Source organism: Giraffa tippelskirchi, chromosome X, assembly GCF_054371585.1.
Source record: "Giraffa tippelskirchi isolate mGirTip1 chromosome X, T2T-mGirTip1v1.2.pri, whole genome shotgun sequence".
NCBI classification, from domain to species: domain Eukaryota; kingdom Metazoa; phylum Chordata; class Mammalia; order Artiodactyla; family Giraffidae; genus Giraffa; species Giraffa tippelskirchi.
Genome location: NC_137289.1, coordinates 112,773,673 through 112,792,915, shown reverse-complemented (window position 1 = coordinate 112,792,915; position 19,243 = coordinate 112,773,673). Strand labels below are relative to the sequence as shown.

General features: G+C 37.6%; 1 protein-coding gene across 22 annotated transcripts in view; it reads right to left on the bottom strand.

The window, feature by feature from the left end:
* Window positions 1–19,243, bottom strand: part of LOC145536232 (X-linked retinitis pigmentosa GTPase regulator-like) — an 87,830-nt gene that overhangs the window by 31,271 nt on the left and 37,316 nt on the right. For 12 of the 22 annotated variants that reach the window (XM_081565182.1, XM_081565181.1, XM_081565194.1 and 9 more), the window contains 3 exons: window positions 11,417–11,551; window positions 9,930–9,987; window positions 8,577–8,665 (listed from right to left, as the gene is read on the bottom strand). In XM_081565182.1, the coding sequence (XP_081421308.1) occupies window positions 8,577–8,665; window positions 9,930–9,987; window positions 11,417–11,551 (282 nt within the window). Of the gene's footprint in view, window positions 1–4,164; window positions 4,831–5,156; window positions 5,160–8,576; window positions 8,666–9,929; window positions 9,988–11,416; window positions 11,552–19,243 lie in introns of those variants that run through there. The other 10 variants (XM_081565180.1, XM_081565192.1, XM_081565193.1 and 7 more) reach the window with 4 other exon arrangements.

Below are 19,243 nucleotides of genomic sequence, written 5' to 3'. Positions count from 1 at the left end.
TACCAATTGCTATCATGATTCTTCCCTAAAACAAGACCTTTCGGGGCTTACACTTCAATACTATCAGTAGTATTGATATTTGCTATTTGTTATATGTCATTTTTCTTCAAAGAACTAATTTTACTTTGTTTTGTTGTAAGAGGAAAAAAGATGAAAACCGAGATATTCTACAGGAGGACATACCTCTCTGTTCCTATAGATCAGAATTTCTGGCAAAATGGTAGTGCTGCCAAATGAGCGGGAGCCCCAGGGGTCTGAGTAGGCAGTTCAACACATGGACCTGCTGCCCAGGCAGGGCCGAGGCTACAGACAGGCAGAATGCAGATTATAGCTGAAGAGATGAAAGTAGACCTCATAACCCAGGGACTCGAGTGGGCAGAAGAGACAGAAGAAGAAAAGAAATGGAGGAAATGCCTAGTGTAAAGGGAAGCAGAGGAAGAGGAGCCAGCACTGGGAACTGAGTTTTCTAGGAACAAAATCAGGATAAAGAAGGATCTCAGAAATCAGAGGAGGAGAATACCAGGAAGAGAGTGGCCATCAAGGCACATGCAAGACACATCAAGGAAGATGATTACTGAAAAGTGCCAAATGATTCAAGGTCTTTGCGGATTTAGCCAGAGAAAACAGGATTCCTAAAGAATGGCAATCCAAATAATGGTTTTGACATGATGCCAAAATCAAAAAAGCACCTGAAGATCTGGCTCTTTCAGAAATTAAAATGGTGCTAAAAATAACAGCTCAGCCTTCTTTATGGTCCAAATCTCACATCTCTACATGACTACTGGAAAAATCATAGCTTTGACTATACAGACCTTTGTCGGCAAAGTGATGCCTCTGCTTTTAACACGCTGTCTAGGTTTGTCATAGCTTTTCTTCAAAGGAACAAGCGTCTTTTAATTTCATAGCTACAGTCATAGTCCACAGTGATTTTGGAGCCCAAGAAAATAAAGTCTATCACTGTTTCTAGGCCATAAAGAAGGCTGAGTGCCAAAGAATTGATGCTTTTAAACGGTAGTGCTGGGGATGACTCCCTTGGACAGCAAGGACATCAAACCAGTCAATCCTAAAGGAAATCAACCCTGAATATTCATTTTAGGACTGATGCTTGAAGCTGAAGCTCCAATACTTTCACCACCTGATGCAAAGAGCTGACTCACTGGGAAAGACCCTGATGCTGGGAAAGATTGAGGGCAGGAGGAGAAGGCGGAAACAGAGGATGAGATGGTTGGATGGCATCACTGACTCAATGGACATGAGTTGGAGCAAACTCTGGGAGATGGTGAAGGAAAGGGAAGCCTGGTGTGCTGCAGTCCATGGGGTCGCAGAGTGAGACACGACTGAGTGACTGATCAACAGCAAATAATAATAGCTTACCTTTAGTCTTAAAGAATGGAGGAATGAGAATGACAAGTTCTAACCCAAAAAGTCAAGAGTCTAGAAAAAGAGTCTACGAACTAAAATGTGACAACCTCTGTTCCTGTTATTGTGTAGGAATACACATCTTGAAAAATTCTGCCACTACAAAATAACTAGGAAATGCTGAAGAAGTATACAAAATATCATTTTATAATGTGTAGGCAAGCTCACATAAAAATGAAGGGAAATTCCCCTGGGCCAAAAAATGAAGAGGGAGCAGGAAGCCTCAGAGATAAGTTGAGTATTGAAATGGTATTTATTGATCTCATTACTCTTGGATTTTAATTATTTGATCTCACACAATGTGGAGAACTAGAACTGAGACTCCTGTGTAAAGTGGGGGCCCTCGAAGGACTAGGCCTTTTAATGTAAGTCTATCTACAAATATTGGAAGATAACAAAAGAACATCTCTCTCAGCTTAACAGTGTTTTCCTAATGTGAGTTTGGGGTTCACATGTACAGTAATCACGGGAAACCATTAACTGAGACATTAACTGAAAACGGTCCTGGAACAGTAACAACAAGGGGAGCTAACAGAATTCTACACAAATTCTCTATGGATCGACTTACCCTAATCTAAGCTTTAAAGCATTTCTACAAAAAGTCCTGGTTAAACACGAACTCACAATCCAAATTTCAAACTACAGAAGGAAGCAAGACACCACTGGCAAGTGAGCCAAAGCAACAAACAGATTTAGACTCTGGAGGATGTCTGACATTGGAATAACTACATACAGAATATAAAATAAGTATGCTTACATTACTTAAAGGACTATAATAAAAAACACAAACATAAAACAAGGTACTAGTTTTTACAATATCAGATAGATTTGAAAAAGTCGAAATAGAATATTTCACTTCAAAAATGTGAAAGATAACTGAAATTAAAACTCAATAGGGGAGGGTAAATAGCAGATTAGTCTTTAGATGAAAAGATACTATGAAAAAGACAAGCCCTGAAATTCCCCAAATATCACTTAGATATAGAAGATATTAAAGTAATATTTAAAAGACACAGATAACAGAATGAAAAGTTTTATTATATTTGACTTGCAAAGAGGAGAGAGGAAATACTCAAAAATATAATGGATGAGAATTTTCTTAAAATGATGAATGACATGAATTTTCAGATTCAAGAGTCATGATGAATTAGAAGAAAGTTCAAGTAAAAAAAAAACCCTCACATCTAGGCATCGTATAGTGAAATGAAGCACATCAAAGACAATGTAAAAACCAGCCAGAGAGAAATGACAGAGTATATGTGAAATTATCAGCAACTATACTCAAGCAAATGTGTTAATAGCAACAATGGGAACAGATACTAAAAGAAAGTAACTGTCAACCAGCCATACTACCATTAATTTTCAAGTGAAAGAAACTGAGAAAGTTAACTACAGAAAGAAATTTATGATGATAACTTCCAAAAGCTTTCTTCAGGAAGTATAAAAACAACATTACAGAAAGGACATGTGAGATGTGAAAAGGAGTGGTGAATAAAGAAAGTGGTATAACAATAACGTTATTTGATTGATGAGGTTAAAACATTAAAATATTATTCTTTGCGATCCCATGGACTGCAGCCCACCAGGCTCCTCTGTCCATGAGATTTTCCAGGCAAGGATACCGGAGTGGGTTGCCATTTCCTTCCCCAGGGTATCTTCCCAAACCAGGAATCAAACCCGGGTCTCCTGCACTGCAGGCAGATTCTTTACCAACTGAGCTACAAGGGAAGCCCCAGTATGTAAAATGGGAAGAAGGGGGTGAAAGAAAACTCTTCTAAGATCCTGGTAATGTTTGGGGAAAAGGAGCATTCATTAGCATTAGATTTTAAGTACTATACATGTTAACATTTTTAAAGTCAGAATCCAGCTTATAGGCATTTACAAGAGACACAGCTAAACTACAAATAAAAATATAAGAATGAAAAAAGATATACCTGATAAAGTAGCATTTTTTTTTTTTAGGGACAAAGAAAAATACTACCAATGGTAAGAAAATAGACTTAAACCTAATGGCATCAATAATCAGATGAAATATTAAATAAAGATTAAATATAAATGGTCTAAATACTCCAATTAAAAGGCAGAGATTGTTAGATAAGATAAAAAAGCAGGACCCATCTATGTGCGTGTGTGCTAAGTTGCTTCAGTCATGTCTGACTCATTGCTACCCTATGGACTGCAGCCCTCCAGGCTCCTCTGTCCAGTGGGATTCTCCAGGCAAGAATACTGGAATGGGTTGTCATGCCCTCTTCCAGGGGATCTTCTAGACCCAGAGATCAAACCAGCATCTCTTACGTCTACTGCACTGGCAAGTGGGTTCTTTACCACTTCTTACGTCTCCTGCATTGGCAGGTGGGTTCTTTACTACTAGCGCCACTGGGGTCTAAATGCTCCAATTAAAAGGCAGAGATTTTCAGATTAAATAAAAAAGCAAGACCCACCTACATGCTGCCTAAAGCAAATGTACTTCAAATGTTAAATCACAAATGGTTTAAAAGTCAAGATTGTTAAAAGATAACTCTAATTCAAAGAAAGCTATAAAGTGGCTATATAATATCAGATCAAGTAGATTTTAGAGCAAAGAATATTATCAGGGATAAAGAAAGTCATTTCATGATGATGAAGGAGTCAATTCAGAGGATGTAACAATTCTAAACATTATATAGAATACAACCAAATAACAGCTTTAAGATACATCAAGCAAAAATTAATAGAAGCACAAGGAAAACTAGACCAATCCACAACTACAGTAAGGGATTTTAATACTTTGCTTTCAACAATAGAACAAGTAGACAGAAAGTCAGGAAGGAAAGAAACTTGAACGACACTATTGACCACTTGACCTAATTGCCATTGATAGAACACTCCTCCCAACAACAGTATTTTTCTCAACCTTCTTCTCAAATGAGCAATTACCAAGATAAACCTGATTCTGGGTGATAAAATATGTCTCAATAAATTTAGAGGGAATCAATTCATACTAAGGATTTCCCCAGTCACAATGTAATTAGAAATTAATGACAAAAAGATGACTAGAAAAATCCCGTGCCTTGCTGAGACACTTCAGTCGTGTCCAACTCTTTGTGACCCCATAGACTGTAGCCCACCAGGCTCCTCGGTGCATGGGATTCTCCGGTCAAGAACACTGGAGTGAGTTGCCATTTCCTCCTCCAGGGGATCTTCTCCACCCAGGGATTGAACCTGAGTCACTTATGCCTCCTGCATTAGCAGGCAGGTTCTTTACCACTAGCACCACCTGGGAAACCCAGAAAAATTCCTAAATACATAGAAATTAAATAACCCATGAGTCAAAGAAGAAATCAAAAGGGAACTCAGAAAGTATTTCGAACTGGATAAAAATGAAAACACAACATATCAAGTACTTCAGGGGAAATTTACAGCACAAAAAGCCTAAAAGAGAAAAGAAGAAAGGTCTCAAATCAGTGACCTCAACTTCCATGTTAAGAAAAATTCAACAAAATATTGCAAAAGGAAATTTGAAATTTCTCATTAAGAGAAATGTCATGTTCATGAATTAGGAGACTTAACATTGTTAAAATATTAATTCTCCTCAAATTTGTCTATAGATTCAAAAATAATTTCAAATCAAAATCTGAGCAGGCATTTTTTTTTTTTTTAGTCATTGACAAACTGATTGTAAAAATTCACATTTTTAAGTGTAAAAGGTCTACAATAGCCAAAATATGTCTGAAAAGGCACAAAACTGGAGGACTAACTTTCTGATTTAGAGACTTACATTAAAGCTATAGTCATTCGGACAGCGTGGTACTGGCACAAGATGAACAGATCAAAGGAACAGAATACAGAGTCCAGAAATCGGTTCACACATAAAAAATCAATTGCTTTCTGACAAAGATATGAAGGCAATTCAGTAGAAAAGGGATAGGCTTCTTTTTCTCAACAGATGATGCTAGAACAATTGTCCATATGCAAAAAAAGAGAACTTCGATCCACACCTTTACCGCAATAAGAAATTAACTCAAAATGGAACACCACTCAGCAATATAAAGGAATGAACTACTGATACATGCATGGATGAATCTCAAAACAGTTATCAGTGATTTGCTGACTATGGCAGGGGGATGTGGGGTGTAGACAGAGATGACAAAGAGGCACAAAGAACCGTCTCCTCATAAAGGCACTGTTCACGCTCTTGATTGTGATTATGCTTTCATGGGTGTATATTATGTTAAAATTAATCATACTACATACTTCAAAAATGCATAGTTCATTTTAGGTCAATTATATCTAAATAAAGCTATTTTTAAAAAGCATGGGAGTAATTATTGGGTGGGTATGAAGGAGATCCTCTCATGTATTAAGCCTGAGAAAACTGATAGCAGCAGGAAACTGTAAGTGTAATTGACCTAAGATTTTCTTCACAACACAGTGAAGCTGTGTACTTGGGGCAAACGTGCTGAGTTGTGCTGCCATGGTAAATAAAGCAAAGTATCAGAGAAAAGGAAGCCATTAGGAAAGGTAAGACCCCACATACATAATTTTGGGTGGAGAAATTCTCATCTCAGCTTCTTGTATTTATGGTCATGACAATGAATAATAAATCAACTGACTGTGCACTGGTATGGGGAACTATCCAGGAATCTGCCACGTTCTAGCTAACTTCTGAGGGACAGCAGTGGTTTTTTAACTTCTGTATATCTGCAGCTTTCAGCCTTGTGCCTGGCACATAAGAGACTTCCAGTAAATATATGCTAAATAAATACATGAATAAACTAATTTCATGATGGGAAGAAATTATTATTAATGGCTAAGAAGCTTCCTGCTTTTTTCATTAGCTTACTTAGGTGGAAATTCAGCCAATAACACATTTTTCTTAGTGGCTAACTGTGGATCCAAATTTGCTACAGTTTGGAAAAGCAGTATTTGGCAATTTCCAGATATAACAATCATCAAAAACCTCTGCCACCAATTAAAATCATGGGTCCTAACCCGGCTATCTGAAACATTTAAAATCATCAAAACAAAATTCAATGATGAATTCTGACTTGCAGATACCAAGAGTGTAATTATTTCTTTTCTTTTTTGTTTTGTAGATTATCTTTGGAGTGGCTGTCTAATTAAGGGAACGGATGTAAAATTTCAAACACATAATTATTTTGATATGAGTTAATGCATCATTTATTTCCCGAGTTTTAAAAACAGTTTGATTTGTTTGGCTCAGATAGTATAAATAGGTTAGAGACATTGTAAATTAAAATATATCGTGTGGGAAGGATTGGAAAAAAATCTCATCCAAATCATCTATTTCCTTTTTAAAATATATAGAATAACAGCCTATTCTTTAAGTTAGAAATATATTTATTACTGCTTGACTTTTAAAAATATAATTTTCATTACTTTTTGTTTCTTTTCTTTAACCAAGGATATGAGTACTTACTGAATTATATTTTTCCATTAGGTATAAATGAGAAATTAAGCAGAATCAAAGTTTGAGCGTGAATTCGTCAGCCTGGCACTCTGTATCCGGGCCCGGCCTCACCTTTGTCGTGCGGGCTGGCGGGGCTCCCTACTTGGCTGCTGTTACAGGTGCCTGCCACACAGTGTTCCTTCTGTGGACAATGCTGAAGACTGGAGAGCCTAAAACGTTCCCTAAACTCAACCACCTATAAGCATTTTCATTTGGTCAGAGGTGTGTTTCAGTTTTTTTTTTTTTTTTCTGCTGCTTTGTTTCACTTTTCCTCTCCTTGAGTTCTCATGTCTCCTGACTCCTTTACTTTTCATCCTTCTCCCTCATATTTGATTTTCTTTGCCAGACTCTCTCCTTGAGCTCCTTAAAATTGAAAAAAGTTTTCACAGGAAAGCTACGAAGTGTAGTGGTAGAGTATCTGTTACATGTTCTGTTCTACAAGACAGAGAATCTAGAAAGTTCCTAAATCCCGATGCAGTGTTCTAGCAATGCTCATTATGATTCTAAAAAGGATAACAATTCTGAAGTGTCCTTTGAGCCAGGTCAAAGACATCTTTAGGTACAGTAACCCAAACTTGTAAGATACTTTTAGAAAGATAAAAATGGTCATGAAGAAATTTTTAGTAAAAGATAACAATATGGATATTCGGGCTAAAATAACTGTTCACATCTCTGAAGTAATTCTGAAAGATATTTCAGAGTGGCATATTACCCACAAAGATGGCAAAAGACGACTGTTTACTACCTTAAGGATGGCTCCTGGCTTTACCTTCATTCTTTCCTTTTTCTTATCCCCTTACATTTTACAATTCATTGTCAACCAAACGTATTTACTGAGCATTTGCCATATACCAGGAACTGTGATGTGCGCTACTAGAAAGCAAAACAGAAAATAGCTTCTGTCCCTACGGAACTGAAGGCCAGTGGGGAGATAGAGACATAAAGCAAACAAACATACAAATGACTGTGTAATTGCAAACTGTGACAAACAGTAAGAAGTATAAGAAAAAGGGTGCTATGTAAGAGAATAATAGTGAGACATAATTTACATAAGTGCTGTTGGTCACAAAAGGCCTCTGTAGAAATGACATTTAAGCTGAGACCTAAGGTTGAATAAGAATTTAACAAAGCTTTTCATTTTTCTTGTTTGCCATGTTTCCTTCTAACACTTCTACCTGGAAATGTGGTCTCTTGATTAAATAAAGTTCTTCTTCAAGTGGAAAGACTAATTTACTTTCAAGAAGAAGAAACGTATCTATCAGACTTGTAAAAACTCCAAAACAAGTATCAGTCAGGAGACACTGAAGTAGCATGTTGTCTTCTAAGAACAATCATCAACTTTTTTATCCATCCTATTTCTTGTCTTACTTAGCCTTACTCTCTTCTAGACTCTCAGGGTATTATACTCTTATAATTAAGCAATAGAGTTCTTTAACATATCTTTTCCTGTATGATAAATCAGTATGCATGGGATGATTGAAAGGAACATGCTATTACATTTTTGCAGAGCAACTTGAATCATAATCTAACGTCCAATAAGTAAATAGGCACGTTAAAAATGTGAAACATCACCTGGAATTCATCACATGTCCTTGGGCCACCAAAACTCATATTAAGGGAGTTAAATTACGTGGATCATTATATGAAAGTAGAAGAAGCAATTCAATACTTTGGCCTTAACACTAAATGAAAAATTCATTTCACTTACCTTCGATTTTTTTATGTCTTTAGTTGGTGTTGATTCACTATCTTTTGGGATTTCTGAAGAACTACTCTTTGCACGATCACACATATTTCCTACGATAGGATATATTATGAAATGTTTTTTTCTAACTAATGAGAAAAAGAAAAGTCCTGCTGCTTTCTGTGAAATGCTATCAACCATGAATTATGGGGTAATACTAAAGAGGAGCAGACAACTGCATATTTCTTGAAAAGTTAAGGCAAAATTATCAGAATGACCTAACTGATGCTGTAAATGTTTAGATGATCAGGACCCAAATATAGCAAAGATAACTGTAAATGTTAGGGAAGACTTCTGTAAAATATAAAGTACCTTTTAAAATAATAAACTTAGTTGCAATGAAATTATCTGTACCCAAATGGACATGTTATATCTTTTGGTGTTTCAAATTAATCCCTATGTTACCTAGCTGAATAATGATCTTGCAGGTATACTCATGAAGCATGTGCATTCTTGTAATTTTATATCATCAACAGCCTAAATCTTAAATTTAATTTCTTTTTAACATTTTAGGTTATAGGGTGTAGAATACTTAGTGATGACAAATATTTTAACATTTTGCTTACAATAGTCTAAAACTTACTATCTTTCTGCAAAAGTTAGAAGGAAAAAAGTGTTAGGGGAATTATTCCTTCTTTTGCTTAAATTCAGATGAGATATGCACTACTATGGAGGCACTCTGATGTTATGGTGTGGAAAATAATATAGGGCTCATAGAGCAAAAACACCAATGGTTTGGGTGTAGAAACTGCAGGTCTCAAGGGCGGTCACAGTCTCTTTTGTTCTGTGGCACCTGTTCTCTGACACCAGCAGCAAGGCTTGGGAAAGGATTCCTCTGAAATGCCTGTGGTACCATCAAAGACTCAGGTCTAGGCTCTGGGGGAAATAACTGGATGGCCTGCTGTGGCTCTAGGCCAGCATGGACATTGGTGACAGGGTCTGGCAGTGCTCACTAGACATATAAATGGGGATCTGGGACAAATGCCCAACTTCATAGTACTGATTGAAAAAAACAAGCAGTAAAAAGGCTGTTCTAAATCACTTAACACTGACACATGAGCAGCCATGAGCGATGGGAATATTTCCATGTAAAGAAGCTACGGTGGTGATCAATGAGAACACGTAATACTGTGCCACATATTTCATAGCTTATGAGGGTCATGTGACAATAAAAAGTGTGCAATAGAATACATGTATGTAAGCTACGTGCTTAGGTACAGCACATATATGCATATATAACTGTAAGTACATATGAACGTAGTATGCTATGCATCTAGCCTTCTTAAAAGTATGCTTTCAAAGTCAATATGCTCACACCTTTTGGATTTTCATTGTATTCATGAATGGCTCGTTCCTCTCGGTTGGCTTTTTCATCCTAGAAACAATATAATAAAAAACATTTGTGCTGGGCTAGAAAGCCTAGTCTTGGTTTTAAGCAGAGTTCTAGAGTCGGTCTCCAGCTAATAACATAAACATGTGACAATTACTTCTCTTTGCTGGACTCTTGCCTTAGATAACTGCTAATGTCCTTCACTAGCATAAAACTGTATGATTAACAAGAACTGTATATTCAAGAATTCTACTCAAAGAAGATTCAGGAACGTTGATTGGTATATGAATTAGCTCAACATTTTATAATGTCAAATTGGAGTTTAATGAATTCTATGCTAAATAATTTCAGGGACCACCATAACTGGACCTCATAAATATTCCTTATAAAAGAGAATTTTCCCCTTATTCTGAAAGAAAACAATAACTGCTAGAATGTATTTTTCCCTCAGTGAAAGGAGTCTTGGAAAAAGAAGGAAGTAAGGGATAGAATGATCTCTAGAGCACAATACCATTCCTAAGTTAAAAATACATACCTACAAAATAATACATGTTTTACAAGTACACATTCAAATAAAAGGAAAGCAGGTTGTAATGGTTGTCTATGTTAAGGAAAAGGGGAGTGTGGGGCTCAAAGGGAATCAATTTAAATAAAGAGAGAAGAGCCTCACACAGACAAGTGATGGTAGTGTTTCATTAATGAGATGGCATGATTAACTCAGAGCTCTTTGCAACCGATCTAAAAAATGAAATGAAAATGAATCAATACAGTATCATTCGGTTTGGGTTTCCGAGTTCCTTACCTCTGAAATGAATCCAGAGTAGTGCTAGAAAATGAATGATTTCAAACCTACCACCTGTCTCCTAGCAGGGTCACTCAGGGAAATCTGCCAATTGGAAGAGATGGTTTCGGCATCTCCAGCTCCACTTTCAGGATGACTTTCTTTTCCTCACAGAGGCCTCCTCCCATTCCTCCTATAAGTACTTTCTCCCAGACCACATCTGTGCAGAACCAATCACAACCTCAAACACTGCTGTGAACAACTTTCATTTGTCCATAGCCATGTAAAAAGACACGTGTATGTGTGCACATACACATCCCATTTCTGCCACTAGTACTGGGCTGCTAACGTTGTAATTTTATCATTTCAAGGACCTGGTGCTCAATCTCCTGGATAATTCTCAAGAGTGTACTATACTGGCCCACATTAATTTACTTTCACTCATCTGAAGAACGGAATGCTACCAAGAAGTATGGAAAGAATGCTCGAGGGAAAAAAAGGCTGCCTGATTCATAAATCTGCCTAAGTTTTGTCCTGCAGCACATGAACAAAGTCATTCACGGAAGTATTTCTGTTCTCCATGGAAGTTGGAATCTGCCCTCTGCAGAGACCAGGAGACCTATAAGCTTTTTCTTGAGCAGGATCTCAGGATTTGAGCACATATCATCATATATTTTCAACAGCTGTCAATACCTTTTTAACTGAGTTGTCAGTGTCACTGTGATCATCTTTAGGGACACTTTTATTGTCTCCTGTATCTTTCTTCTTGCCTTCTGTATATTCGTCACTTTCCTCAACCAGGTCTTCATTTTCAGAAAGTTTGTGATGCTGTGACAAAATTGATAATCAAAGAAGAGTCAAAATTTTCTTTTTTAAAAAAATAAGAGATGTGATATTGCTGTCATAAATAATTTATACCATTTCAAAGAACACATAGACTATGAATTCAAATATGAAAGTCAAAGAAGTGAAATACTGAATAATCCATGCCCCATATCAAGTTACTGTATCACCAAGGATTTTATACATGTTAGTTACTCTATTTCAACATTTGCAATGACTAGGGTTCCCAAAGTTCTTTTCCATACCTACGGTAAGGTTAAAATGGAAAAATAAAATGCTTTCTGGGCTGTCTCAAAAGAATGCTTTTAAATATTAGAGAAGTTCAAAAGCTTTCTAGCTACTGTAGCATTCTAACATAATCATAGGTACATACTATGTTCATTTCCCAAAACACAGGGATTTAAAATCACTTCAGAAGTACAATTCACCAGTATCCAAGAGAGAGGTAACTATAATTACTTACATTCTATGAAAAAGATAAAGAGACATAGACAGTTTAAGTGGTTTGCTCTTGGTTATTTGAAGCAGATGGAAAACCAAACAGAGGCAGAACTTTGTCCATCTGGCTCCTGTCCAGTTAATCCAAATTATAAAATAGCCTGTCTATGGATTTGGTAGACTGATAATAAATCCTGTAATGCTTGTTAAAGGCAGAAAATATTAGTTTTACCCTTTATTCTACGTTGATTATATATTTTTGCCATTTCATGTTTTGGGTGGAAAACTGCTTATTTATTGTCATTAAGAGACTTGACTCTTTATTGGACATTTTTACCTACGCTTTTCATTTGTGCACTTCACTAAAGGCACAATGGCCCCTAAAACAGGGGACACAGTAAGTAATCTGTGCCATTCACTCCTTTGAAGAATGTTTTTACAAAGTCCACCTTAGCCATATTTGCCTGAGACCATATAGGTCCTTTATATCCCTTCAACACTGTAACCAGCTGCTCATGGTCACCTTCCTAGTGGCTATTTGGCTAAGGAGAAGCCTGACACCCAACAGAATCTTTATTGGGTGGTTAGAAAAGAATGTCTCTAATAATTAACTTACCTTTTTTTTTTCCTGGCAAAAAATATAAATTGTGAGAGTCCAGGCTAGGGAAAGAATGTATTTCACACCTCAGTAACACATATAAGTGGCATCCTCAGGCCAGTAGCACTAAGGGTATGGCCTGATAGCCCTCCCACGGAGGACAAGCAATCCAGAAGTGAAGCCTTGAGATTGTAAGAAAGAGTTTCAGAAGTTACTGTGGGAGGGCTTAATTTCGGTTAATCAAGGTCATGAGGTAGTGCACTCAGGAGGGGAATACAGGAGAAGGCAACAGGGTAGAGAGTTACACTGAAGGATGTGCTACATGTTTAGGTTGGGTAGGGTTCATGACAAGGTAGCTACCCTTTACCAAGGACTCCTAAAGCTTTCTTTTCCTTCTGCATGCTTTCCCCTCTAAGTGACTTATATATTATGGCTAGCCAAATGCACATGACAGTAAATAAAATAATCAGAGATCACTTTACCTTGGAAGAGAATGGGAAACAAGATTACTAGAGTTAAGACTTAGGTCTGATAAGTAGATGTGTTCATAAATGTACATTATCTGAAGGCCACCGAGAAAGGAACAGAGCTCTTGAGACAGAGAACTTCAGACTCTGCCCACTTATCTCCCAGAGGGAGGGGCAGTGAGCTGTATCCCATCGAAGTCCTCATTTCTTGGCCAGTTTCGACAATCTAGGACCTGGGTCAATTGTAACTGTGCTAGTCTACTAAGGTATTAATGTAACCATAGGATATCATGCTATTATGAAAAGAAACACGGAGTTTTACCAATTTTAGAAGCAAGACATCTTGCTTTTTTTTTTATAATAAACTATTGTGTTGGCCAAAAGGTTCTTTTTTTTTTTCCATAAGATGGCTCTAGTAGCACTTTGTTGTCTTTAATTTCATTCAAAACAATTTTGTTAGATTGCATTGTGATGGCTGTCATATCAGCATACATTAAAAAAACTTATGAAAATGGGTGAATTTTTGTGTAGCCATTTTGATATTGAAGATGGAAGAAAAAAGCAACATATTATGCTGTATTATTTCAAGAAAGGTAAAAATACACCAAAAATGTAAAAAAAAAAAAGATTTGTGCAGTGTATGGAGAAGGTATGGAGAAGTGTATGGAGAAGTGATTGACCGAATGTGTCAAAAGTGGTTTGTGAAGTTTCATGCTGGAGATATCTTGCTGGATGATGCTCCCCAGTCAGGCAGACCAGTTGAAGTTGATAGTGATCAAATGGAAACATTGAAAACAATCAATGTTATACCATGCAAGAGATAGCTGACATACTCAAAATAATCAAATCAAGTGTTGAAAATCACTTGCACCCATTTGGTTATGTTCATCGCTTTGATGTTTGGGTTGCACATAAATGGGGGAAAAAAACCTTCTTGACTATATTTCTGCATCCAATTCTCAATGAAAAAGAAAAACATTCCGTTTTTAAAACAAATTGTAAGCAACTAAAAGTGGATACTGTACAATAATGTGGAATGGAAGAGACCACCAACCACACCAAAGGCTGATTTTCATCCAAAGAAAGTGATGCTGTGTATGTGGTGGGATTGGAAGGGAGCCCTCTATTATGAGCTCCTTCCGGAAAACTGAATGATTAATTCCAACAAGTACTGCTCTCAATTAGACCAACTGAAAGCAGTACTCTACAAAAAGCGTCTGGAATCAGTCAACACAGAACGCATAATCTTCCATCAGGATAGTGGAAGACCACATATTTCTTTGATGACCACACGAGAACTGTTCAGCTTGGTTGGGAAGTTCTGATTCATCCACTGTATTCACCAGACACTGCACCTTCAGATACCCTTTTGGTCTTTACAAAATTCTCTTTAATTTCAATTCCCTAAAAAACTATAAAAAGGCACCTAGAACAGTTTTTTTTTTGCTCAAAAAGATACAAAACTTGGGGAAGATGGAATTATTAAGTTGCCTGGAAAATGGCAGAAGGTAGTGGAACAAAATGGTGAACATGTTGTTCAGTAAAGTTCTTGGTGAAAATGAAAAATGTGTCTTTTATTTATACCTTAAAAACCAAAGGAACTTTTGGGCCAACCCAATACAATTTTACTCATTAACTTTATGTAAATCTATAACAATGAAGAACTGTTGGAACTATATCATTTTCTAAGTTGGAGAAAGCTCTTAGAAAATGCATTTGCGATAGAAATCACATCAATTGTAGCATTTTGCACTTAATTAAGCACATTTAAAATTAATCTCTACACATCTGGACAACTACTTTAAGTCACATACAGCACTTACCTTCAAACTGAAACAATTTAGGAGAGATTGGTAGAATACTGTCATTTTATACAAAGAAAGGATAAAGTTTAAATACATTCTTGTCACTAGAACCACATTAGATGTAAAGAGGTATTCTGGAGTACTCAGGGGAAATCATCTTTGTGCTAGGACCCCAGGGAAGAAGTGACTGGGCCTGGCTCCCACAAAAGAACCCTTGTTTCATTGATCAGACACAGCAAGGGTACCTGCAGTCTTTGGTCTAGACCAGGGCAATAGTTTTTACATTTCTTAGGGGAAATACTAAGAAACCAAATGTTTCTCAAAAGGTTTCAGTGTCCTTAAGAAATGAATATATTGTATGCTTTAAAAACTAGAGATTGCAATCAGAAGTTGGCCAAGTGGCCACCCTGGAGGGGGTGGCGGATGGGAGGGGATTGAAGAGGCGCTTCTAGGGAGCTGACACTGCTTTTCCTTGATCTGGATGTTGACTGTATAGGTGTGTGCAGTTTGTAGAAAATACATTGAACTATACATGCATGAGACATATACTTGCCTATGTATTAATTTCAAAAGAGTTTTTTTAAGTTAAAAAAAAGACTATAACATGTAAAATTTTACTCTACAATTCTGGATTCATGACTTGACTCAGTGTCGCAGAGGATAGAAAATATTTTCTAAACAACAAAATAATATACAGCATAGAACTTTATACCTACGTTATCAGGTGGGAAAGTGCATATTTTAAAATCTCAGTTTCAAGGTATTATTTTTTTTAGGAGAAGAAGAGCTGACATATAAGTGCATGTTTCAACTACACTAGAAATAACTGAGGCTGGAGTGCAGAGTGGGAAGAGCACTAAATACAAAGATCTAAACACTCTTTTCTAAGCCTTGCTCCACCACTCTTGGCCTGAGCAAGGCACCTACTTAATGTCTGTCTATAAAATGGAAAAATGACATTTATCAACACCTATCTAGGAGGGTCTCTATCAAGATGAAAAAGACTGTTTACAGAGAAAATAACATGAGCAAATAAGTATTTGTATGTAAACAGAAGTGATTTTATGAAGTCTTTTCTATAAAAAGGAAGATAGAATCCCAAGTGTGCATGGAGGATTGTCACAAAACAAGAAGCTTGGACACTTTTTGCCATGCCCCAGATCTTATCAATAGAAAGTAGTTCATTTAAAGTGTACGAATCTCTGTTCTACCCTCTTGTACACACATCCCTTTATTCCCTGCCAGATGCCTGGCAGCCAGAGCAAGAGAGGGAAGGTCTGTCAGGGAGGCCTCCACTGGGCTATAGGCCTGTGTTGCCACCGGGCATGATACTCTTAGACACTCAGGTTTCCCAAGAGAAGCCCACAAAACAGTGTTTTCAATGTAAAATCTGATATTTCAATGTTGGCATCTGATTCAAATGTTTATAAAATCACCATGTATACCAATCAAATCTACAGGCTGGAGTGCACCCACAGGCTGCCAGTTGTGACTCCCCAATTCTTTGCTTCTAATGACACCATAATCTCTAAACTTCCCCTTCTTTCTATGTGCCAATCTGTTACTTCATTGCTAATCCTGTATTTTCAGCAGCAAATACATTACAGTAAGACTCTGAAAAGAGGCCTGGAAAAAGGAATGTAGTCTTATTCTTGTTCTCAGCTTTACTTTATTATTTCCCCTGTTTTTCCTTAGAAGATTTCTCTTCCTCTTTATCTTAAACAAACACATGATCCATGGTTGTAATTTGTGTGTCTTATTTTTTAACTATTTGATAAAAAAAATTAGGATACAGAGGGGACTCTGGTCCCCCGACAGCACTATATCTAAAATTTTAGGCTGAGGCTAACCATATGAATGCCATCAGCCTTTCATCACGGTTCAAATGCTGAGGGGCGGCATTTGACTCATGTATGGTGTGTAACAGGAGTTTCACTTCACCCCATAGTTAAGGGTTATCATTATTGTAATCTATTTCATTCCCATGGATCTACCTCCATAAGCTAATTTTTGAGGGGTTGCTATGTTGTATTTAAATAAAAGTAAGGTTTACAGGTACATGAAACTAAACTCATGCACATCGGCCAGTGACTTGGAGATTCGTGACGACAGCATTGTACCTAACCTGATGTGATCAGAGAGGATAATTAGAGTGATACAGATTAGCATTTGCTGAGTATCCCTAACATGTGCCATATGTTAACTAACTTAACTATTCAAAGACCCTCCTTCCTTTACTAAAAGAAGGAAGTAAAACTCAGAAAGGTTAAAAAAAAAAAACTTTTCCAGGTGTCCACTCAGCTAATCAGTAAGGGCTGGGACAGGAACTCAGGCCTATTGGACTATAGAGCCCATGCTCTGAACCAACTCTGACCAAATAATTTGCAGACTGTAATGGCTGCCCTCAGAGTTGTTACTTGTTTTGCTTTTAAAATACTCTTACTGATATTTAAAGCACTGCAGACTTTTTTGTTGATAAGCTCACATCAGTAATATCCTATTCTTATGTATCATCATATATAATAATAGCAAATAAAAATTGAGAATTTTTCACCCCAGAGCTCCAAAGTCTCTGGAATATACATCTCCCTTCTTAAATTGAGAAATATGCCAGCAGAGCTCTTTGATATTTATTTCTCAAAATCTAGTTATGATTCTATGTCTCTGCAAGGCAGACTTCTTGGAGTTCACTCTTTAATGCAACGTGGGTTCTGCCCCAGCCCTGTGGCCCTCCACTGCTCCTTTTTCCTTGGCTTTGGGGACCCCTATGTCCTAGAAAGTGTTCTCACCCTCACTCCTTCTCAGACTTCCCTTTCTCAACCTGCCCTTAGCTACTCATGTTTCCCTGAATTCTCTCTGCAGTTCTCTTTTCTTTTCACATTCTGAATGCTGCCTCTCATTCAAATCCAGTTTTAACTACATGCATAAGCTGGTGATACTTAGCATCTTCCCTGAGTGCCAGACCCAGATGTGGATTTGTCTATTGAACATCTCCTGGATGAAAAAGCCCCAAGCAGTCTCCTCAATGTGCCCCTACTCCTCAGTTCTCAGCCTCCACACATGGCAGTCTTTCTTCCCAATTCTCCAAGCCATAAACAGGAAAAGCTTGGCCTTTTCCCTCCCTCCAAGCTCCGTTTCTTTACTAAGCCCTCCAATTCTATCCCTAAATCTCTCGTTTCCAACTCTCCATCCTACTGTCCTAGTCCAGCCCCACTTCAGTCTCTGCCTGTTCAACTGTAACTGCCTTCTGACTGCTATCGCTGACTCTGGTCCTCTCCCCTTCTATTCCACCCTCCAGCCTGTTGACAGAAGGATGCCACAAAAGCCCAAGTGTGATCAACTTTACTCCTGTTTAATATCTTTTAGAAACACAGAAGGTCTCATGCCTCTCTACCCAGTCCGAGGGTACTCTAGGCTGCAGTCACACTGAACATCCTCCTGGCTTCCATCGCCCAGCCCACTCTTTGCCCGGATAGGTTTTACTTTTCATGACTCATCTCCCATTTCACTATCACTCCCGGGAAGCCCTTGCCTTGTCTTTCTCGGTGGCGGCTGAAGTGCCACACTTGAAGCACTCTATTCTGCTGATAAATTTTCTGGTCAAACTGTAGAAATAGCTTAGAGTATAAAAACCACGTTCTTCTTATTAATTAAGGGATTTAATGCAGGCAAGCCAGAGATTCATCTTCAAATCTTATTTTTATCATTGGGCAGACAAAACTATCTGCCCAAGAACACAGTGGTATCGGCAAATACAAGGGCACTGTTAAGCAACAGCTCAGGCAGAGTTTTAGGAACTCTTTCTCCCTGGTGTTCTTTCAAGACATCTATACCTACCTAAAGTCCCTGATAGGTTGGAGGGCCACAGGAAGTTAACTGAGAGCAGCCCTCACTTCTTGAGATCCACCTGATTTGGGGTAGCTTCTGTCCTCTTTTTGGTGCTTGGTACATAAATATTTGTTGACTGAATAATACGCATCAAATATAAGTGATGTGTCAGGTACGGGGCATATAATATCACATTTAACTTTCACAATGGAAAGAAGGAAAGGACGGAATTACAGCACCTTCCTCCATGGTAGCATTTTATTTTTAAGCTACATGTATACAGTAATAGAAACACAGTACAGAAATCAATGATTTCTATAGTGAAATAATAGAGAACATTTCAATTACACTCACCTGGAGTGCTGCTGGTGCACAGTGGCAGAAGTTTCTGTGGTCCTCCTTTGTATCTTACCTTATTTTTCTGCCCGAGTCCTCATTTGAAACTGTAATTCAATGGATTCTACATACACAACTCACACTTGCCTCAGAAATGATCACTGATAAAGTACAGTAAAAGCCTGATCAACCAGCAGATGTGGAC